General features: G+C 41.9%; 1 protein-coding gene and 6 non-coding genes across 7 annotated transcripts in view; 5 read left to right on the top strand and 2 right to left on the bottom strand.

Annotated features, from left to right (window-relative positions):
* The window catches only part of dync2h1 (dynein cytoplasmic 2 heavy chain 1), a 106,070-nt gene that overhangs the window by 15,858 nt on the left and 65,493 nt on the right, over positions 1-24,719 (bottom strand). Inside the window, 10 exon segments of the mRNA XM_029446704.1 lie at positions 1,155-1,259; positions 2,162-2,388; positions 2,746-2,821; positions 6,745-6,830; positions 7,243-7,312; positions 9,772-9,882; positions 13,328-13,453; positions 14,449-14,609; positions 23,271-23,343; positions 24,376-24,507. Coding sequence (XP_029302564.1) covers positions 1,155-1,259; positions 2,162-2,388; positions 2,746-2,821; positions 6,745-6,830; positions 7,243-7,312; positions 9,772-9,882; positions 13,328-13,453; positions 14,449-14,609; positions 23,271-23,343; positions 24,376-24,507 — 1,167 coding nt within the window.
* Positions 7,541-7,614, bottom strand: trnat-agu (transfer RNA threonine (anticodon AGU)). The gene has a single exon. It is a non-coding gene; the product is annotated as a tRNA-Thr (tRNA).
* trnam-cau (transfer RNA methionine (anticodon CAU)) lies at positions 17,618-17,690 on the top strand. Its single transcript has one exon. It is a non-coding gene; the product is annotated as a tRNA-Met (tRNA).
* trnam-cau (transfer RNA methionine (anticodon CAU)) lies at positions 18,761-18,833 on the top strand. Its single transcript has one exon. It is a non-coding gene; the product is annotated as a tRNA-Met (tRNA).
* On the top strand, positions 19,252-19,324 carry trnam-cau (transfer RNA methionine (anticodon CAU)). Its single transcript has one exon. It is a non-coding gene; the product is annotated as a tRNA-Met (tRNA).
* Positions 19,743-19,815, top strand: trnam-cau (transfer RNA methionine (anticodon CAU)). The gene has a single exon. It is a non-coding gene; the product is annotated as a tRNA-Met (tRNA).
* Positions 20,948-21,020, top strand: trnam-cau (transfer RNA methionine (anticodon CAU)). Its single transcript has one exon. It is a non-coding gene; the product is annotated as a tRNA-Met (tRNA).

Below are 24,719 nucleotides of genomic sequence, written 5' to 3'. Positions count from 1 at the left end.
TAAAATAAACGCACACATAGCGCATGTACTGTAACTCACACACAATCAAACACACACATACGCACACACAGCGTAGACTGATACAACAGACATAACTGCAATGTCATACAATGTAAGTGCACAGTTTTTGCTTACAGTCTGCTACAGTAATCACCTCTGTAATTTGAACTGTATTGAAGAGATGAATTGCCTTCCTGTACAAAGAGTGCAGTAACAGTAAAAACAAGTGAGAAACTACTTTGACCTCACCAACAGAGAGGAGATTTGTTTTAACAGGGAACACAAGGGTTATAGTTTGTGTCTTTGTGTGTACTGGCATGTATGTAAATGCACGTGGTTCTGTGAGCATTAACAGTGCATGTGTCCTGCATGTGTCCTGCATGTGTCCTACATGTGTCCTGCATGTGTCCTACATGTGTCCTGCATGTGTCCTACATGTGTCCTGCATGTGTCCTACATGTGTCCTGCATGTGTCCTGCATGTGTCCTACATGTGTCCTACATGTGTCCTGCATGTGTCCTGCATGTGTCCTGCATGTGTCCTACATGTGTCCTGCATGTGTCCTACACGTGTACTACACGTGTCCTGCATGTGTCCTACACGTGTCCTGCATGTGTCCTACACGTGTCCTACACGTGTCCTGCATGTGTCCTACATGTGTCCTGCATGTGTCCTGCATGTGTCCTGCATGTGTCCTGCATGTGTCCTACACGTGTCCTGCATGTGTCCTACACGTGTCCTACACGTGTCCTGCATGTGTCCTACATGTGTCCTGCATGTGTCCTGCATGTGTCCTGCATGTGTCCTACATGTGTCCTGCACGTGTCCTACATGTGTCCTGCACGTGTCCTGCATGTGTCCTGCACGTGTCCTGCATGTGTCCTGCACGTGTCCTGCATGTGTCCTGCATGTGTCCTGCACGTGTCCTGCATGTGTCCTGCACGTGTCCTGATGAATGTCTTTGTGTGTTCCTGCTTTATGAATTTGCCAGTTTGAATAAGAAGCAGTTTAATGTTGTGTTTATATGTGAGCCCTTCATTGTATCTCCCTGCCTTTCAGTGTGTGTGTGTGTGTGTGTGTGTGTGTGTGTGTGTGTGTGTGTGTGTGTGTGTGTGTGTGTGCGTGTGCGTGTGTGGGGGGGTTAGGGGCTGCACCTGGGAGCTGATGATTCTCTGGGAGGATCTCTCTATGTTGGCAGGCAGACCAAAGAATGCAGGTCTGTCGTCCTCCGGGAGATTCTCTATTACGCTGCGGTAGTCCTGGGAATACACACATATTGTACAGGTCACGCACAGAAATGCACCCACATGCCCATTTATGGTTAGAGAGTAAATGTGAGCATGCTGCCTATTTTCATGACGACTCCCAGATACAAGATAATATTTTAGCATTTACGAGCAACACACATGCTACTAAATTGAAATAGTAACAGCTTGTAGCATGCTTGTTAGATTGCTATGTGGGAGTGTAGGATAATTCTTGCTGTATTGTCATTAATTAAGAGTGTCGTTTGTATGGTTTGATGCAAATTCTCTCATAATATCCATTTAGCATGTACAGTACTATAAACTGCTAAAAATGAACTCCCACTTACTAGTGATTGTTACATTGATTTAAAGAAGTCAAAGAATACATTTCCACATTGACTTCTTTTGTGTACCAAATGGTCTCTCAATGATCTTCAAACGAACAGACATCTAATGAACGGTTGTGGGCAAGGATGTTATCTTGTTTTGTGTGTATACTAAGCTGCATCAACAAAATGCAAGCAGAATGCAAAGCAAGGAAATAACAAAACCAATTGTGTAAACTTTAGGGTAACTTATTGGATTTGTTTGTGGTGGCTCCTTTATAAACCCACTTAAAATAAGGCTAACAGAACATGGACTAATGAAACTTCAATACTGCAATAGCAAATCTAGTCAGTGAAAAGCCTGGGTGCATTAATTCAGTACCCTTTCTATGAATTGTTTTTGCTTCTCTGCCAGCTTAAGCTTTAAGGTACATAAACAATATAGAGGTGCCCCCTTTTTTTCTCTGTAGCAGCGGGAATTAATTTCTTGAAGCCATACATACACAGCACCTATGCCTGCAACTGTGGATTAAAATGTGTTCTTTCCAACTGCATGCGTTGCACCACTGTGTCATCCTGACAACGTACCAATACTGAGCAAGAGTTTGGGAGGCTGATCTGAGGCGGGAAGAAGCGCGTTCCTCCTCTGCTCTTTCTCTGACCAGCTGAGAGGGAGGACGAGAAGAGACGTGCAGAGAAGAACTGCTCCAGGTAGGAGCGCAAGATGCGAAGGTCAGAGGGGTTGTCGATGCGTCCACCATATATGGCGCTCTCCAACAGGCCATGGACAAACTCCCACTGGAAAGGTTTACCACCTTAGAGATGCCGAGACACACAGACACAAAGAAAGCTATAAACATGTGTATTGAGTGCACAGAGAACAAAAGCACCACTAACGTACACACACACACACACACACACACACACACACACAGACACACACACACACACAGAAAGGCAGGGAGATACAATGAAGGGCTCACATATAAACACAACATTAAAATGCAAATGTGTGTTGTCCAGGTCATGCTTTATCAGGGGTAGTTTGAATTAAAGAGGTAATTGATCAAAGAACCCACAGATTCCAGTTCTCATTACCATATGTGCTGCAAAGCAAATCAACAGAGCAGAGCTCCCCGCAGCATTGTAATGTTTGCTACCAGCCCTCCTACCTTCAAAAAGCCTGTCGATGATCTCGAAGCCAGCACGGAGGTCCGACATAGAAAACTCATAGAACTTCGTCCAACCCTGGATAAAGCACAGAGGAGGGGGGATAAGTACAAACATGGCAATATATTTACTTTAGTATCCGTACACATCACTCACACATATTCCCTTTTCTTCTTAATCCTTGAAAAACTGTGTGCAAGTGCAGTCTTAATTGTTGTAAATCAATATATCTTTTAATCAAATGTCATTTCTGTGGAGGCTCTTATTTTCAGGGTCCTATCCACCGTGTGTGTTAGCGATACTTGAGACTGTTAAAACCACTTCCACAAATCCACATACATTTAAAGGCCTCTGTAATGGTTTTCTCAAATTTTACAGTTACACTCATTGATACCTTTCAAAATGCGGCACAACCAAGGTTTTACCCAGGAAATAAACTGCCTTAATGACCTGCCGAAGGGGAAATCACCAGTAAGTGTTGAGTGAAGGCTACTACTGTTGGGAATATTCACTTCCTCACATTTTCCGGTCTGGTCACAAGCAAACATCCCATACAGTTAGAGGGCGAATCACAGAATTAGGATCAGTCCAGTTCTTTGCACATACTACGCTGAGCCCTGGAGCACATTGTTAATACATTAGAACTGAGGCTTAATGGAGGAAAACTGCAATCAGACAACATATGGAAAATGGACTGCATTTATATAGCGCTTTTCCACTCACATTCATACAGAGTCAGTGTCTCACACACACACACACACACACACACACACACACACACACACACACACACACACACACACACACACACCGTTGGCCATGCAATCGGGAGCAATTTGGGGTTCAGTATATTGCCCAAGGACACTTTGACATGCTGACAACAGGAGTTGGGGATCAAACCACTGACCCTCCAAGCACTGGACGACCACTCTACCTCCTGAGTCACAGCCACCGCCTTGTACATGTGCACACATGCACAAAATAACACACACAGTATCAAAACATTGACCATCTCAGGAGACAAAGAAATCACAGAAGTGTGAGGGCAGTCTCAGTTTGTGAGTGTGTGTTTGTTGCACTTCACTGCTATTCAGGCACCAATGGCGATATAACCACTGATGGTGTGGGCGGATGAGGTGAGGGGTGGAGGAACACTGCGTGGGCACGTTCAGTAGTTCTTTGAACGATTAAGTGTATGTTGTTTGTTCAGTCATTTTTGCGTATTCACAGACAGTGGGGCATATTACTACTACATTTGATAAATGTGCTTATATAAGTATGCGTTGTATTTCAGACCATGTGTGCGTTTGTTTTACGTTGCCTGCTTATGCAGTGAATGATACAATGTACGGGTCTTATAAAGGTAACTGTGTTTGCATGTGCTTATTGATTGTGTGTTTATGTTTTTTTAACTTTAGATAGTGAGCTACTGTTCACACACACGCACACACACACACACACACACACACACTCACGCACACTACTGTCTGCTGCAATAATAATCATTTAATAATAATTTAAGGAAAGAGGAACGGAGAGACAGATATACAGACAGATCTTAAAGAGCAATCGATACTTTATGTCCCCCAAACACCTCCACAATGAGGGGAATGGCTAAAGGGAAGTATTGGGACCAACAACCTTGGGGGAAAAGGAGGGACAGAGAGAGGAGAAACAAGCAGGCAAACATTGTGGCAATTTAATTACAAAAACATGTTTTCTGCCACAGTTCTCCCCAGCGTTTGGGTTTACCGGGACTGTGCTGATAGTGTGTTGGTTAGCTGACAAAAAGAGATGCCTTCCCGCTGTAACTGAAGACATATCGTATCATTCGATTAGACAGACCACTCTAAGGCATCACTGCAATACACACAGAGACAAATGAGTCCAAGTGCATCTTGAGACTCTGCCACACGTCCACACGCTACCGAACTGTCAAATAAACTGTTTCAATTGACAAGTGGAAACATGACTTGCAGCAAACTGCAGCGAGTATCAAGTAATTAGAGGTGCAACTACATCTTTCTTTTGTCTGTGTTGAAACGTCTCTGCGTCTTCGTATTCGATAAGATTGGACTCACACTCCTCAATCGCAAGCAAACCAGCTTATAAACAAAAGCGTCAAGACTCAAGAAGCTTTATTTAGGAGATTTAAAACTTTATTGCGTTCCTTCCTAACCTTCAGAAGTTATTGTGCGCAGTGATTGCAGGCTTATGCTCAAAATAAACTAGTTTGTGTTCTAAGGGAGAAAATCCTGCTGTCATTGAGAGTGTGGAGTCATGATAATCGTTTAAATATGGGGATAACGGTGCAGTCTTTCCTGAAAGGCATTCATAGTGTTGACACAGGAATAGTTGTGTAAAAACAACAACAACAAACAGAAGTTCAAACCGAGCTCACTTTCTCACCTGCACACAGTTTTGACACAGTTTTCTTATTTAACTTAACATTGTGATTGTGATTGTTTTTTTTTATAAATCAGATTTGAGTATTTACAAGACCTGTGGTCTTTTGGAGACGAAGGTCCCAACGGTCTAATAATTCCATTGTTCTGCATCACTTCCCTCAATGTTTTTTGATTTGTTATTTATATTATGCAGATTTATCTCAACCTCAGGTTTCAACTGAGAAACTAAATTGTCTAGTTTTCTCTATAGGGATGCAAATGATGTCATTCTTTACACCCTCTAGATTCAAGATTCAATATTCCTTTTTTGTAACATTTCAATTACAGAATTATAATTAAGTATAAGAGTAAAACTATTTCGTTTTGCTGCTTGACATTGCAGCAATCTATCTGGTTATGTAGAGATGATTCATCACCAGAGCTGTAGTTCAAATGAGCAAACGTTGTGTTCAATCTTAAAAACACAGTTTGAGGTGATTCACAGGTAGAAACAGCATTTAGATTTATTTAGAGTTGCTGTGAGGCTGTTAAAGCTGAGACACACGTAACTACTATCCTTACACATGCAGTCAGTAAATTACATTTGCAGTTGACTGCTTTTTAAAATCCCTTGACAGTGTATGACATCATAGGACTTGTATTCCCCACGCTTCCACTATCCTGACTTGACAGCGCAAACCTTTTGGTCTACAAACAATATGCTGTGTGTGTGTGTGTGTGTGTGTGTGTGTGTGTGTGTGTGTGTGTGTGTGTGTGTGTGTGTTGACCAGCAGGCACATTTACTACAAAGACTTGCACACACACATACGTAGCTATACACACACACAAAGACTCTGCCTGGAGGCACAACACAGTAAGGTCAAATAAAAGTGATCCTTTATTTACTCTTTCTGAAATAAATAAATCATGCATTAGTATATCTGTGTTGGGTGTAGATGTGTGTCTTGAATATGAACTGCATATCCAGTAATTATGTACCTGTGATAACCAGTGTGGATACAAAGATGTATGTGTGGGTGTGGGGAAATACATCTTTGGGTCTTAAATGGTAAATTATAAATAGCCTGCATTCATATAAAGTCTTTGTACCTTACCTGACACACACACACACACACACACACACACACACACACACACACACACACACACACACACACACACACACACACACAAACACACACACATGCCATTCATACACCAATGATGGTGGAACTGCCCATCGGGAGTAACTTGGTGTCTTGCTCAAGGACACTTCAGCATGCAAACATTTTTCACAAGTAAAACCTTCTAAAAAGTTTGTCTCTTTATTTTACTTATTTTACTCTTTTATTGCCTCAGTTCTGCATCCAGGACTATTGCAACATTTAAACAGGTGCTGCATTTTTCCTCGTTTAAGTAACATTGTAATGCTACAGCGGTTTGAGTTTATTGTCCTGAGATGAAATTATAGACATAACAACTTATTATGACCATTTCTAACTTTAAATGTAATTGTTAAGTGTCGTTGAGTGCTATGAAAAGTGTTCTTTGAATAACATGTAGTATTATTATTATGGACACTCGGTTGTTCATGAGACTGTTTGTGTATTTTACCTGCGGTATGTAGTTGCGTCTCTCTTGGCAGACAGCGTGGAACCAAGCCAGACAGAACAGAGACTGGGCTCTGGCCAGGATGCCTCCTGCACACAAACAGTCAACAGCACATCACAACCAAAATAACTTCAATAAGCAATCATAATCAATCTCCATGTTTAATGAACTTTGAGGGCAGTTATCTTTTATTATTCATCAAACAAAAACACAACAGAGAGGACAGCATGCTGTATTCTGCTGTGGATGGTTTTTAATGCTGTTCATTTTCTGTTCCAGAATCTGCGAGCTCACTGGGATTTATTTGTTCACAGGACTCATAGCCTTAATAATAATAATCACGCACTGATATCACGACCAGGGATTAGAATAACATACCAGTTTATGTAAACAAAAAAGTTAACTATTCCTTTACTGAAAATCAAAACAAAGTGAATATTCTTGGCAGCAGTTGGCTTCAGTTAATCATTCGCAGGCAGAAGATGAAAAAGAAGTGGCAACCTTTGCTGATCTGCTCTGGAGTCCATGACTCGTATGTTCTCAGCAGATTTTTCTTCAACCCAGGAGGATCCTGGAAACGGGAAAAGAAAGGAAGGAAATATAGAGGGACAGGAAAGGGACAAGGTAAATAAGGATAGAGAGGAAGGGGGAAAAAATATTTGTTTTATTATGATGGAATCTCCCGCAACATTCAAATGTGAGTTCATGGCAAGGTATCCATAGAGATAGAGCAAGTGTGAAAGACGTATACGCTGCATGGTAAGAGGATATGGGAAAGGCTGGGTAGCACAAAAAAAAAAGGCACTGCTGGGATTTGAACCCAGGATCTCCTGTTTACTAGACAGGCACTTTAACCAACTAAGCCACAGCACCTGATGACTGAGGTCAGCAGAAACACTGACTTACAATGAGTTCATTCATAAACAAGTACTGTATTCATACAGTATGTATGTCCTATTGAGCCTTCAAGACAAGATCAGAATGTAAAATGTAAAAAGCCTTTTGTCTCATGACAACATTCTCATACCACTGTTGAAAAACACTGGACTAGTAAGACAACATGGAGACAGTGAACAAGCAAGGGCAGAGACAAGTTCATATTGAGAGGGGCGAAGACCACCTGTTGTTTTAGTCATTTGAAGCCCATTTAGCCCATTTTGAATAACAACAAGAGTCTTAGTCAGGCTCTTGTCATTTCACGCCTTGACTCCTGCAACTCCCTCCTGGCTGGACTACATGTGCCATCCGACCTCTACAGCTCATCCAGAATGCAGCAGGCTGACTGGTCTTTAAACTACCCAAGTTCAGTGGTTACCAGTAGCTGCTCGAATCTGCTTCAAGACACTGATGCTGGCCTACCGTGCCGTGAATGGATCAGACCCTTCCTACATCCAGGCCATGGTCGAACCATACACCTCAGCTCGCTCACTTCCTTCTGCATCGGCCAATCGCTATCGCTATTCCCTCACAGAAAGTCTTCACACCTTCCGTTGCAGACAGAAAACCCACCTGTTTCGACTGCACCTTGGCCAATAATACATTTAAAAAAATAAAAATAACAATAATCTTTTTTTTTCTATATGTAGCACTTATATTGTTTGGCTTATTTGAGACAATGGTTGAATCTTTATGCTATTGCTTCTGTATGTTGCACTTACAATGGTTTTGGCCTATTTGAAGCTAATGTACTTGCAAGATTCTTGCAGTTCTGAGTTTGTATCCTCACGAGTTTACACTTATTGTAAATCGCTTAGGACAAAAGTGTGAGTTAAATGTAATGTAACAATGTGTTGGACACCCAATAGCCATTACCGCCCACAGTATGTTCCAATGTTATACTGTACTTAAGTTGGTATATTCTCTACAGTACATGAGTCAGCACATGTTATCTCTGAACAGTTCTCTGCACATTTGATTCTTCCGGCAACATTATGCTCCGTTTAGAATAGAAACAAAAAGCATATTTGTAAATGTTTCCCTATGTGACACTAACAATTCAATTACAAAAGAAATAGCGTGAGCTGTTCTGTAAGTCTTATGCTGGGCACTAAACATATTATTATATCTGAATCTTCAACACTAAACTGCAAAGGGGAGACGAGTATGCAGAAAGGTATTTAGGGTTGGGTGGAGAAGCTCCAGCCACTGGGATACAACTGTTTTGGCTTGCAGATCAGCTCTGTACAATCCTAATACAATCCCACTGACAACAACTACATGTATATGTATCAGTTTATATACTGTTTATCTTTGGTTTGACATATACGTTTTGACACGTACAGAAATAATTTATTACAGTAATTTCTCTGGGGATGTGTGCAGGATGTGTTTGCATACTTATAAAGCATGTCAATAAGTTTGTCCATGAAAGAGTGTGTGAGAGAGAGAGAGAGAGAGAGAGAGAGAGAGAGAGAGAGAGAGAGAAAGAGAGAGGGGGGGGACATGCTTGGCTGCTGAAGCAGTTAACCCCTTGAGCATGACTCCCATCAGAAACACACTGAGCACTAAAACATGCATCACTAACACACACAAGCTGCAGGCTTCTGCGTTTCCATACAGTATATGCGGCTGCTTCGGCTCTGTGGTCGTTATACGGAGGAGAAGACGTTACACATTGCCATGAATTCACATGACATTTCAAATAAAACGCAGCCCTTACACATCCTACACTCTCGTAAGAATGCATTAGCCCAGTAGCGTTGCTCACTGGGGGCTCAGACAAACATGACTGCGTTCTGTAGAGGTTCACAGAGACCAACAGGCTATATTTGGGAAAATTAAAAGTTTCAACACTGTGTATAAATAAAACATTACAGATTAATGAGCATTGGTGCACAGTGTGCCGGCAAACATGTGGCCCTGCATGTTTGTGTGTGAGCCTCAGATAAGTCAACGCTACACAACACTAAACTTTATCATAACCTTTATTATGGTGTTCCTGTTTTGATGTGTGTGTGTGTGTGTGTGTGTGTGTGTGTGTGTGTGTGTGTGTGTGTGTGTGTGTGTGTGTGTGTGTGTGTGTGTGAGTACCTCGTAAGTGATCTTGAGGCTGGACTGCAGCAGTATGGGAGGAAATCTCGGGTGAACTTCTGCTGTCAGCCAGAGACGGAAGCCTGCTTTGGGACGTAGCACATTTAACTCCTGTGGAGGAAGGACAGTACGCACATTAGACACATTGTGCACAATAATAGAGCAATATGAGACCAGACTCTGTATATACAACTCTGAGCTGAGTTCTTTATTTCCACATGCAGCCCAAACCACACACACACACACACACATATGCAAACACACGGATATTCTGTATTTCAAAACATAAAACTCATTAGAACAATTACAGAAGAGTTGAGCCTTTTATTGCACACATTGTCCAGACACGGCATCACGCAGGTCTATCAATGTTCTAAACTGCTTGTCTTGTTTAGGGCTGCAAAGGGCTGGAGTGTACCGCAGTGTATAAACAAAAGTCAGCTGGGTCTAAATTTAAACACAGGACCTTCTTGATGGGAGGGTAAATGTGCTAACCATACAATTCACACTCTATTCTGCACTCTTTTATAGCCATAACTTTGGAATAATCCACCGATTTCCATAGATTCAATGAAACCACATTTCTAATCTGTTTATTGATATGTAATCTGAGCGCAACTAAAAACCCCCACTCAAAACAATAGTTTCTCTCCTTATAAAACTCTTCTTCATATGTTTGTCTTTGTTAACCTTTATTTATTCAGTGTGGTCCAATTAGAGCTGTTAACTCTCATGTGTATAGTTACCCTGTGTACATAGGAAAATAGAGTAACTACTTAATATTATAAGGAGAATAATTATTATAGTATTTGTTCTTTTGTCATGTGATTCTGTCTCCATTAGAATCATTGCACACTGACAGATTCTCCACAACGACAAACCATTGACCTCACTTTTATATATTTGTTCCCGTCTCTCTGTCTCTCCCTCTCTGTCTCTCCCTCTCTGTCTCTCTCCCTCTCTGTCTCTCTCCCTCTCTGTCTCTCTGTCTCTCCCTCTCTGTCTCTCCCTCTCTGTCTCTCTCTCTCTGTCTCTCCCTCTCTGTCTCTCCCTCTCTGTCTCTCCCTCTCTGTCTCTCTCCCTCTCTGTCTCTATCTGAATTTCCAGCTTTCTTTATCTCTTTATCACTTCTCTTACATTCCTTCCCCCTCTCTTTCTATCTTTCTCAAAGATGTGTGGTTAAAAATAGCATGCTGGCACCTTAGGGTCTTGTGTCATCTGATTGGGTACTCACAGACACACAAGCGCGCACACACACACACACACACACACACACACACACACACACACATGGACACACACACACACACACACACACACACACATACATTGAATTGTAATCAATGTGTTTCTGCATCATTTGGAACCTAATTCATACACACATGCACACATGATCACAGAAAGTCAAAGAACACAGGAACTGACATCCCTTGAAGAAAACTCCTGTACATATATGTGTGTGTGTGAGTGTGTGTGAGTGTGTGTGTGCGTGTGTGTCTGATATGTTGTCAACCAGAATTCCACTGGAGCAAATGATAGTATTGTGAAAAGATGCAAGACAGAGACATTGACGAATAAGAAAAGAAAAGATGGGTAGATACACAGAAAGGACATTGAGTGGGAGAGAGCATTTCTTTTTTAACTGTTAGCCACATCAAAACCTTTCTTCTTCTTTTTCTCCAGAATATATCCATACTGTTCAGGTGAACAGTGTGTGAAAGACACACCACTCATACACAGATAGATAGTTAAACTCAACAGGCTTTACACACATTGTTGCTGATGAAAAGCTGCATCTGCACACCACAGATAAGAATCATATCATACAGTAACTCCTGATACAATCCTATCACAATCATTTGACCAATGATAATGATTGGATCACAACAAATGTGATTCTGAAGGACAGTATTTCATCTACTTGTTGCGATACAAAAGTCCCTGTCGTTGTTTCATTATATTGGGATTGGCAGACAGAGAGACATTTGGAGTGATAGATAGACTGAAAGAAAGATGGATGTAGTGGGTGATGTGAAAAATGAGAGATGGAAAACAGTGCAAGTGGAAGAATATGAGCAGACAGGATAGAGAGGACATCTGCACTGCCAACTTCAATTATGAACACTGACCGCTCTCCTTGGCCGTCTCTCCTCCCCTCTTTCTCCTCTCTCTAACTGACCAACTGGTTTTGTGAAAGAGCGAAGGAGTGAAAAGACAGATGGCAAAAAGAGAAGACTTCAAATGTAAAAGCTACATTGAGAAATAGAGTAAGTACTGAGCAGATGGACACAACTAAAGAAACAGAGGAAGACACTAAAACAAAGCCCTCTTCTGGTAGGATTCCCACCTGCCTGCTGAGGCTCAGTTCATCTTTCCCTACTTCCTTCCTTTAACATCCACTGTGTCTTCATTCTTTCTTTCCCATGCTCATTGCCTCCCCCACCCTTGTCCCGTCAGTTTTTCATTTCAAGCTCGACTGCCGAGACCACAACCTCATCGGTTGTTGGGCAACGAGCGAGACAGTGAAACAGTGACAAAGAGAAAGAGAGTTTTAGTTATACAATATGAGGGAGTGTTGAGAAGATAGCCGAGGATATAGAGGTGGAAACAAGTGGAGAAAAGCAAGGGACAAAGTACAAAATTAAATACGAGGAGGAGAGAAAAGAGAGAGGTGAGGAGAGGGGAACTGTTAAGCTGTGGTTTAAGTCACACCGGGAACACCGACAACTCTGGACAGGAAGGATCTCAGGCTAACCCCAGGGCACACACACACACACACACACACACACGTAAATGCAGGCAAAGGACAGAAGGTAATTTTAGATATGGAAATGTGGGCAGCCAGCAGGATGTGTTCTTGTGTTCCTTGGTTCTTGTGTTTGTTTGTAGCAGTGTTGTAATATTATAGATAAACACTCACCAGCAGGGTGAAACAAGGAATTACACACACACACACACACACACACACTCTAAGTACACAACATCCTCCGGGCCCTATACACTGACCAAACCTGACCCCAAACTCTACCCGGTGCTGTGGCCTTGAGATTATGTGAAAAGGTGTTTCTTTTTTTAACTGTGGAAGTCTTATGATGGATTTATCATATTAGTTTTGGTTACTGTCCCCCAGCTGGATCATTTCATCATGTATTTGAACTACATGCTTATCTTTTGGGATTTGCCTTTCCCTACCCACGGCCCCTGGCGCACAACTGGCTTTGCACAAATCCAAGGTGCAGTGTAATATCATTTTACAATAAATGTTAATGCAATGCTGCTAAATTCAATATGGCGGTGGACAGACACACATCATTATCCAAACATACAGCATCCCTGTAGAATTTGATCCGTCTCTCTCTGAATTGATCAATAAGGGACGTTTGTATGTGCTATTACTAAATAATTAGAGATATGCAGAAGAGTACACATGACCTCTCAAACAAAAAGCACAAACACAGATACCCGCACACACACACACACACACACACACACACACTCACAAAACCTGGCCCTTGGCCCCTACCACACATACAGATCTTACACACAGAGTACCTACTTTTTCCAGGAGCGGTAGCCATGTAGTGACAAGGTGAAGGTTTTTCAGGCAAAGCCATTCTCCATTTCGGGAACATTCTCTGAGGGTAGCTAAGGCCACATCAGCCTGTCCCTGACCCATGGAGATCTAGACACACAGAGGGCGTGGGGGAGGCAGGAGGGGGGGGTGGGGGGTGGGGGGTGAGAAACTGAAGCAGTGGGATGGAAAATTTGATTCTACATTGTAATTTCTCAGAAGTTAGGGGGCAGATAATTAGATTGAATATTTGAATTCATCTCTCTCCTTAGTGAAGGAACAATGAAATACTTGCAAAACTGTGATTCCCAATGTGATTTTTATCAATAGAGTCCCCACATAGAGAATAATGACTCATAATTAATCAGATTTACATTTATATGTAACTGATTTGACCTAAAGTAAAGTTAGATTCAGCACCCATTATGTGTGGAACGCAGCGTGTTCCCGTTGAGCGCTACAATGGAAAAATATGTATTTTCTGTTATCTAAATATATAATTCATATTAGCTTCTGTACATAGTCAAATAAATGTGAGTGGTAAAACTGTGAGAGAACTGTGGGAAGGTTTGCATACTAAACAATGAAGAAAAAAAGGATAAGCCAAACGTTCTTGGAAATACAACTGAAACTGTAATGAAGGAACATGTCACACTCAGTCAATGGGATGGCTCTTTAAAGACAGTGGAGGGGGACAGGGTGGTGTGCAGAGGCTACCGTGTAGCAGGCTTTGATTACACAGACACTACGTGTTGGTAAGAGACATTTCTTTGTGTGAATGTGTTGATAGTTACAAAAGAAACATCAGCATTGTTCTAGAATAGCTGTATTAACCACATGTTGAACAACTGCAGGTGCTGCAGGACTGTCAAGTGCAAGGGCAGTTTTCTCACATGTCTTGCCGTCTTGAATTTATTAAAAGTGATTAAATCAAGAGCTATGCCTCAAAACTGTGTTCCAATAAAACCTTCAACAAGCTGTAGCGCTCTCACTTAGATGCACAATAAACTGCTCTGTAGATCTGATCTTGGTATTCTTTTGAAGATATTTCATTGGCCTTTTTTAATCTGCTATAACTTCTCCCATTTAATCCTGTTAGACTCTACCTCATGATAGTTGTCCCTGCCCACGGTTTCTGCCGCTAGTTCCGCAAGCTCCTGGGACGGGTCTGCCCCTGGAGAGCTGATGATCAACACCGGCTCCCATTCTAATGTCTCAGTGTAGAGACGGCGCAGGTTCAGAGGAGGGGGCGAGAGCTCTTTCATACCTGCAGAGAAGAGGAGTGGGAGATAAGAGGAGAATGAAGGGTGTGAAAGACATATCTGTGAAGAGCGTTTCAACATTGCATTTAAAGTTGGTATGACACTCAAAGTGACTGGATAGTCTGCACAGAGAGGGTTCACCAGGGAAGGACATATAAAAGGCAAAAACAAGCAGTGAGCGGGCATTTTCAGAGGGGAGATGAGAAAGAAGGAGACCCAGGAAGGGGAGGCAAATAAAGCGGGAAAAGATGACAGGAAGACAAAAGGGAGGGCATGAACAGGAGGGGGGGGGGTATACATCCGGGGGGGCGGGAGATTGGGGAAAATAGAAGGTAGAAGAAGAGGGAGAGCAGAAGAGAGGCATTGATGGAGAAAGAAAGAGAGAGGGCACAAGAGGAAGAGACAGAGTGAAAGAGATTAGGAGCGAGATGTGCTGTGCATACTGAGTGCTAGGTATGCAGCAGTATTCATCACACATAGAAGAATACCTTGTCAGCCTCCTGGTGTCGAGAAGCCAGGCTCTTTGTATATGCGCCTAAGTGTGTGTGTGTGTGTGTATGTGTGTGTGTGTCTGCATTTGTGCATTAGGCTCTAATCCTGCTGTAATATCATGAATGATATATCAGATATGGGTTAATAGTGACACACAAGCAGCGGTTAAAGGCTCACACAGTGTGAGTGGTTGTGGAAGAAATTCCGCTGTGACGTTATTCACACATGTATCAGCAGATATCTCTTGCACACACACACACACACACACACACACACACACACACACACACACACACACACACACACACACACACACACACACACACACGCGCGCGCGCACACACACGCACGCACACACACACGCACACACTCCGCCTTAGCCTCAGCCTCAGCCTCAGCCTGAACATTCTTTTGGTTTCTGCTGCCAAATTAAATCTGCTGCACTAGTAGTACACATACATGCATGCGCACAAGGTCTTGGTAGAGAACACCTCAGAGCGACCTTTTGCTGCTTCACCATGGCAACACTACGAAAAACAATCATCTGACCACATGGCTTGTGATCTGGTCTGACTGCAAAAAAGCATTTACAGAATGTGCGCGTGCACAAATACGTACACAACTCTGACATGGGCAAGTAATCAGTATTCGTGCTGCAATCCAGCATCCTCTGTCTGTGAATATCAAAGTTCACCTTGGCTTTTATGACACACAATCAGGGCAAAAAGGAGCGAACAAAGAGGCAGTGCAACAGTCTCCCTATAGTTCAGTGGAGGGAAAACACCAACTGATTAATAATTATTAAGCAGACCCTTGGTCGCACACAACACTTACAATTACAATCTTCTTGGTTTGATGAATTTTAAGAAGAAGAAGAAGAAGAACTGAAAGACAAGTAGAGATGCTTTTCATGCATATTTGAAAGAGGGTTTGTATTTTTGAAAAGTAGAGAGAGCAAGCCAGTGTGAGTGTGTGTGTGTGTGTGTGTGTGTGTGTGTGTGTGTGTGTGTGTGTGTGTGTGTGTGTGTGCGTGTGTGTGTGTGCGTGCGTGCGTGCGTGGCTGTGTTCACCCAGGCATGCCTGTGTGCGTGAGCAGTGCCCAGGCCTGGACTGGGGGGATTGAGCGAGATTAGCTGTAAAGAGGATTACAGACCATGCCTCATTAGCATACTGATTTACTGCCAAAAACACATACACATACACACAAAATCTTCTTCTCCCCTGTTCCTTTTTTTAATCTGTCTGTCTCTCTCTCTCTTTCAGACACACACTCTCACCCACATCATGCACTTGTACACACTACACCTCCGTCAATGGGTTCACTTGGCGTTCAAGAAGTGTGAGGACTATCTCTTTATCAGGAAAGCGTGTGTGTGTGTGTGTGTGTGTGTGTGTGTGTTTGTTATTAGAACTGCCCACAGATGAACAAGAAGAGAAAAAAGTGTCAGTTGTGCTTTTGGGGGAATTAGCTCAAATGGAAACACAGACACATACCTTTAAAGAATATGAGAGCTGGGCTGTCCACACCCACACACTCAGGAGTACAGATAGTCCCATTTAACAAAGACACCTAGACAAACACATTTGAAAAAGAAAAAGGATGGAGTCTCATCCTGAATGGTTATTGTTTCACGTTTCCTATGTTTGACAATAGCTCTCACAGCCTCATTGGTGCAGATCTCATAATCTGAAGACTGGTAGTCTGAGCCTACCGCAGGGCAGATGTTTTAGACAACGCATTACGTGGAAACAAGAAATAATGAACTGTAAAAAGTTACTACACAGTCAGTGTGGTGCAAATATCACACGCACCTTCAAAGATGGAGAGATAGATTCGATGGACACCGAGCAACACCGATATACAGATAGGCACACACAAAGGCTGGAGTGTGCCCCTCAATGAGCCAGTATTATTATTAGCACTCTGTGCCAGCTGCACAACAGCTGACACAGAGTTTCAGTCAATAGAGATTTTGCTATCAGTAGGAAGCAAGGCAGCCAAAGTATTCTGGCTCACAAAAGTGCTCTCTCCTTCTCCGTCTATATCTTCTCCCTTCCATCCTTTCTGGTAACCACATCTATTAGCTGGGGCTCTTTTAAATGTCCAATTGACAACTGAGACAGTTTTCTCTTGTGAGAAGATATCACATCACATCAATATAGAATAGTGGAGACAAAAACGTTCTGTCAAAAGTGGTGTGCCAATTGTTGTAGTGAAAGATTTGAAAATGAGCGCGTCAGCCTCATAATCTCAATGCCGAGAGTTCGAGCCTCACACAGGGTGTTTTAAATCCGACAGGGAAGACACATGAATAGACGGTTGTTCTTGGACGTTTTGTTTTGTTATATCTGAGGTTAAGAATGAACTGTAAAGTTAAATGGTTATTGCTCACCATGTAATATGTGAGAAGAGCTCTCACTGGATAGTTGTCACAGTAGGCAGAAATAGTATTAAAAAATGAAGTTACTGCCCTGTTTTAACTGTGACAAATTGTATGAATCCAACTTGGATATTTTCCAGGCCTCGTTGGCGCAGTAGGCAGCGCGTCAGTCTCATAATCTGAAGGTCGTGAGTTCGAGCCTCACACGGGGCAGGTGTTTTATTACTGTTACTTCGAGCAATTCGGTCCGGAATGACCAGAGAATAACCAGAGTGACAGCTATGTCTGTATTCTTGGCAAGAGGTCAGTGGGTGTTGGGCTCTGCCAGGGTTTATCCCTTGTCACTGATTCTGAGATTTTTATGGGGGGAGTGGTCGGGTTTGGGGACATCATAATTGCTTCTCTGCTGTTTCCATATGATGTAGTTTTATTGGCTTTATCAGTCCGCGACCTTCAGCACGCACTTGGGCGGTTTGCAGTCGAGCTGTCGAGATGTCAAAACCTCACCTCACAGTCTGAGGCCATGGTTTTTTTGCTGAGAAACGGTGGATTGCTCCTTTGGGCGAAAGTAGCTCGTTGAGGTGGTTCAGACATGTGGTAAGGATGCCTCCTTGTCGCTTCCTGTTAGATAACCTTGCTTAGCCTGCTCCCATATAATAAGATGCAGAAAATGGATGGTCTTTTGGATGGACTGAGTTGCTCAATTGCTCAGACATCTCAAACAAATCTCAATCACACTGCTCACATTTCTGAGCCTCTTTGGCGCAGTAGGCAGCGCGTCAGTCTCGTAATCTGAAATTCGAGCCTCACACGGGGCAGGTGTTTTATTGACGTTGCTAAGAGCCATTAGGTCCTAACCAGAGTGACAGCCACGTCCATATTATTGGCAAGAAGTCCAACATGCTTTCAGTGGGTGTTGGGCTCTGCCATGGTTATCCCATGTCATCGGTTATCCTTGTGTCAACTACTCTGAATCAAAATGCACAATTTTTCAAGCCTTGTTGGCGCAGTAGGCAGCGTAACCTTCAGCACGCACTGGGGCTGTTTGCAGCTGAGTGTGATGCTGTCGGGATGTCAACACCTCACCTTCACAGTCATCCATGCACCCACATTTACCACTGATTTAACCGACTACCGCATGGACTGCATTATTATTTATTTTGTTGTAGTTATATTCTTAGTCTTGTGTTTCCTTCAATGGACGATGGATGGAATAAATGAGTTGCTCAGATACACAAAATTGTTGTGACAACTGGTCTGAATCACGGATTGTGACTTTTGAAGCCTCGTTGGCGCAGTAGGCAGCGCGTCAGTCTCATAATCTGAAGGTCGTGAGTTCAAGCCTCACACGGGGCAGGTGTTTTAAAGACATTTGCTATGATGATAAAACAAAACCCAGAAAGTTACCAGCTGTTTATGGTAAATGTGCATAGAATGAAAACCATTGAGTTGTTTATAAAATGTAAAAAGGTCTCAAAAGTGATGTTTCATTATTGGGTGTGCCTCCCTCAGTTCAGCACCACTCCCGCTCTTCTTTGTTTGTTTTACGCTGTCCAGTGTAAGTCCCTGACACAATACCTCACACTCATCCATGCATACACATTTACCACTGATTAAACCGACTACCACATGGACTGCATTATTATTTATTTTGTTGTAGTTATATTCTTAGTCTTGTGTTTCCTTCAATGGACGATGGATGGAATAAATGAGTTGCTCAGATACACAAAATTGTTGTGACAACTGGTCTGAATCACGGATTGTGACTTTTGAAGCCTCGTTGGCGCAGTAGGCAGCGCGTCAGTCTCATAATCTGAAGGTCGTGAGTTCAAGCCTCACACGGGGCAGGTGTTTTAAAGACATTTGCTATGATGATAAAACAAAACCCAGAAAGTTACCAGCTGTTTATGGTAAATGTGCATAGAATGAAAACCATTGAGTTGTTTATAAAATGTAAAAAGGTCTCAAAAGTGATGTTTCATTATTGGGTGTGCCTCCCTCAGTTCAGCACCACTCCCGCTCTTCTTTGTTTGTTTTACGCTGTCCAGTGTAAGTCCCTGACACAATACCTCACACTCATCCATGCATACACATTTACCACTGATTAAACCGACTACCACATGGACTGCATTATTATTTATTTTGTTGTAGTTATATTCTTAGTCTTGTGTTTCCTTCAATGGACGATGGATGGAATAAATGAGTTGCTCAGATACACAAAATTGTTGTGACAACTGGTCTGAATCACGGATTGTGACTTTTGAAGCCTCGTTGGCGCAGTAGGCAGCGCGTCAGTCTCATAATCTGAAGGTCGTGAGTTCAAGCCTCACACGGGGCAGGTGTTTTAAAGACATTTGCTATGATGATAAAACAAAACCCAGAAAGTTACCAGCTGTTTATGGTAAATGTGCATAGAATGAAAACCATTGAGTTGTTTATAAAATGTAAAAAGGTCTCAAAAGTGATGTTTCATTATTGGGTGTGCCTCCCTCAGTTCAGCACCACTCCCGCTCTTCTTTGTTTGTTTTACGCTGTCCAGTGTAAGTCCCTGACACAATACCTCACACTCATCCATGCACACACATTCACCGCTGGATAAACTGAAACTTTTTTTTTTTTACATTCTTAGCATTGTATTCCTTCGACCTATTGCCCCCCCACCCAGCCCACCCCACCCCACCCCCTTGCTTTAGTGCTGGGTCATGACACAAAGCACCTAGGATTGATTTTGGCCTTTGTGTGAATAGTTTAGTGTGCAGATACATTGTTGTTATTGAGTTTACAATCTGAATTGTTATTCTTTTAGGGTCTTTTTTCCTTAACTGAAAGGACTTTTGTGGCCTCGTTATATGTCAGTCTCACAATATGTGAGGTCTTTGCAAGGTTTAGCAAGCGGTCGGAAGCTGCAGAACAAGCAAATATATATAGAGGTGTGAATTGTTTCATCACGATACAATATTATATAGTTTCTTTGGACAACAATACGATATTTGCTGATATCACAAAGTATGCCATGATACAAATTCAATTTAAGATGATATCATATGCCCATTTGTCACAGTCAGTTATATTTATATTAGGGCTGTCAATCGATTAACATTTTCTATCTAATTGCTCAGATTTTTTTTTTTCACTCTGCACACTTTTTAAGGCCTCGTTGGTGCAGTAGGCATCGCAGATACACGCGGCCAAAATGAGTTTCCCCTGTAGGGTGACTGGGCTCACCCTTTGAGATAGGGCAAGGAGCTCAGACAACTGAAGGGAGCACAGACCAGAGCGGCTGCTCCTTCGTATCGGTGGACAAAAAGTCCACAGACTCTTAGACCCAGAACATGCTGGAGAGACCTTGCTGCCTGCTGCAACCGCGGCGTGGCCTGGATACACTGCAGAAAATAGATATACTTTTGGATGGATGGACTGAGTTGCTGTGACAAGTGATGTGAAGAAGAAGCACAACACACATTTCCCAGGCCTCGTTGGCGCAGTTGGCAGCGTGTCAGTCTCATAATCTGAAGGTCGTGAGTTCAATCCTCACACGGGGCAGGCTTTTTATTTAAATGAATCACAATGGGACAGATCAATTCTACAGAACACTTTGTCAAAAGTAAAGTGTAAGCAGTTTGCTGATGGAAATGGGAAATGTCAGTCTGTTGCCAGTCCACCATCAGCAAGTCAAAGGTTTGATTTGTTGTTTGTGATAAAAGACCTGCAAAACTAAAGTAACAACATCAGCCTTAGTTGTATTTTGTGTTAAGTGCTAATTAGCAAATGTTAGCATGCTAACATGCTACAATAAGAAGGTGAACAGAGGAAAACATGTTTAACAAGAGCTGCTAGCTTGACTGTAGACTCTCAGTCATATTTCATGTAACAATTATTATCTGAATTGTTCCTGTTAAGTTTACTTAATCAATTGGACTCATACAGGTTTACTTTACTGTTAAAAACTATTGGAAGACCAAAACATAAAATTCTCTTTTGCGAGAATTTTCTCATTAAAATAAGGAATGTTTGGCCTTGAGTTCTTGTTTATTCAATAATGAATATTCACATGAAAAAGATGCTGACGGCCAAAGCACATAGATTTCCCTAAAGGTTGACACACCCAGTAAGGCTTTTTAAAACATGTGTATTTGGTATACTGTATAAGTACAGGACCAGCGAGCAAAGGGTAATAAAGTGTGTTCTTGTATTCATAATAAAAAACTGAATTGACTAAAACTGAAACCTTTATTTATATTATAAATGTTGTGTAATGTAAGCTGTTATGAAGGTTGATGTTAACTATTTTAATGGGAAATTAGGAAGACCATTTAATATTTCCAATGAGATGATCAGAGAGGCAGACAAACCCAGAATATGCAAGGAACGCTTCAGAGGGGTCAGCTGAGGCTGTGTGTTAATGTGTGTATTAAATGTGTTCCACGTGGTTTTATTTGGTACATTTTCTAAATCAGAGTCAACTTTGTTTTTTCTCTTTTTTACAAGCTAAATTGCCTGGAAAATTTGTTTTGGGATTCGCGGTTAACTGGATTGTGAGCAGCTCAAAAACAGCGAAACACATACACACACTCGCACTCAAAATAAAATTAAAAAGCTGACATTGATGGACAGATTAATGCACATGCTCTTGTCCACACAAACAAAAACAATCCTACATAGCTAACAAAAGCAGAACCTCTAAACCTAAAACCATCAGAAGCCAATTAGCATGTCTTGTCACAAAGCACACACACAACTGAAAATGAGTTTCATACACATACATTAAAAGCTGCATATTAGTTTCACCTGACATCAATTAGCAGCATCCCAGATAGTGCAGACAGAAGCCAACACGCCATTAGGATTATCTGGACTGAATGAATGGGCTCATTAAGCACAATAAACTAACCACTCTCGAGCAACATCACAACTGTGTGTGTGTGTGTGTGTGTGTGTGTGTGTGTGTGTGTGTGTGTGTGTGTGTCGAAGTGCATGATTGTGTTTGTGTCGGTGTGTCAGAAAGAGAGACAATGTAAAATGAGAACAGAGAAGTGTGTGTGCACGTGTGTGTGTGTGTGTGTGTGTGTGTGTGTGTGTGTGTGTGTGTGTGTGTGTGTATGTGGCATTCACTCACATATATAGAAAGGATGGAGATGACTATCATGAAAAAAAAAACATGATGTGAAGTGGACAAGTTTGACTCACAGATCCAGAAGAAGAAGCTGTGTAAGAGAATGTTTTTGCTCGAGTGGAGTTAGAAGGCAGAAGGTGCTCGTGAAAAAACAAAGCATCTTTCTGTGGAGCAGAAGGAGTGCAGAAGCAAAAGTGGTAAAAGAGGGTCTAGTCGTTTGTGAAGTTTGCAACTCATTATTCACACTCAAATTCTGAAGGGAAAATATTTACTGAACCGTCATCAGAACAAACAAAAGCTTTGTTGTTCACAGTTTCCAACAGCTCATCGAACCCAGCTTCAGTTTATTTGTTGTTTGTTTACTTTTGACATCTGCGATACACTTAACAGCTGTGCACAAGGAGTTAAATGTGTATATTCATTCTTGTGATACTCTGAGCAAGTTAGAGGAAAGAAGAGAAAACCCTTTAAAATATCAATGAAGATGAGACCCATTTGCAGAACGGCTAGGTGCCCGGTGGGAAGCGTGATGTTATTGTGAATGAGATTTACTTTGTGTCAGTGTTGTGGGGAATTGTGAATAATAAGTGCTTTTAGTGTGATTCCTGGTCTATGTAAGTAGAACTGTAGTGAGTTTAACTCCAGCCCACTTATGCAACATTGATTGAAAAAACACTTACCCAGGGTCTGGGTGGCAAATGCTGCCATGGCACTCTGCAGTCGGTCCGGTCTGACTGCCTGAACCAACAACAGCTGTGGGGGAGAGAGGAGAGCGGAGAGACAAAGGGGAAGAAAGAAACAACATATATCACAGAAAGTCAATCCCACTCATATCGAACTAAAATACATACCCATAAAAGATGCATACTCATTATCAAACACAATCTACAAAGTAAATGAAGTCAATCTGTGTGACAAGTGGCTTCTGTCTTGTTCATGCTTTGAAATGAGATTAGCTAAATCTTTATTAAATCTCAAACCACATGTGCAGGGTGAGCTCAAGGGCACAACTGAACCGCTTTATTTCTGTTCATATCACGTCTTCTCCTTAATAGTGGGGGGGGAAAAAAACAATAGATTTAATGGAATGTCATTTCAGCCATCAGAGTAATAACTATGAAGGATTTAGAGAGGACACGTCTCTGCCCAGCTGCCATATCCTCTAAATGTATTAATAGACTCAGTGATAGACAATATCAATAGTGTTCTTTGGCATAAATACTGTTGTTGTATTAGGTTTCGTACAGGAGGATGAATTCTGCAAAATTCAAGTCGTTGCACCTTCAACAGGCAAAATAACATTAAATGTGTTGCAGCTGCACAACGTGCATAAAAGTCACGCGAGTTTGAGCAATATAGGCCATAGGAAAATAAATATAAAAACAATGTGCTGTATAAAAAACTCATTAAATTGTTTGGAACGAGTGGTGATCAAAAGTAGCAAACAATCTGTTTTAACAGAAATGGGGGTGCACGATGCTGAACGTTTACATCTTGGAACAATGTTTTGCGAGACAACATGAAATGTGCTTTATGAATGGCGGCGCTATCTGCACCAAAGCCTAATCAGTTCTTCCCTGACCCTCGCACTAACTTTACAACGGACTTCACTGAAATCTGCTGACTGACATAGAAACAATCAAATAATTTGACATTAAAACGTAACTTTCTTGGCAGACGTAACATATGCATAAAAGTGTGTGTAGACTTTTGATATACTCTGTAAATTATGATAACTTGTTCCATTTGGCTGATGAAATGACTGTTTTTTGATTGAAAGCTGACCTGCTGGAAGGGAGTAATCTTCTTGGCAATGGAGGATGGGATTTCCTGCTCACACTGCGAGCTCTGCGAGAAGGACAGCCAAAGGTCTGAGTCACTCAAACACAGGGACTGGTAGAGGGCCGGGAATGTAGTCTGTAAAAGAGGGATGGCAAAAGTTAAAAGGGTGAGAAAAAAAAATGTCGATAAAGGACCGCTTTACCGGCATTCTATTTAAGTTGCACTACGCTATTATCTTTTACATCTCCTAGAAATATCCAAATGTCAAAATATTATTAAGCATTATTCTGTAATTGCTTGTGTTTTTGTACACACATTCCAATATTGTACATATTTTGTGTTTGTGT

Source organism: Cottoperca gobio, chromosome 13 (assembly GCF_900634415.1).
Source record: "Cottoperca gobio chromosome 13, fCotGob3.1, whole genome shotgun sequence".
Classification (NCBI taxonomy): Eukaryota; Metazoa; Chordata; class Actinopteri; order Perciformes; family Bovichtidae; genus Cottoperca; species Cottoperca gobio.
The sequence above is the reverse complement of the archived record's forward strand: the minus strand, read 5'-3'. Positions and strand labels throughout refer to the sequence as shown.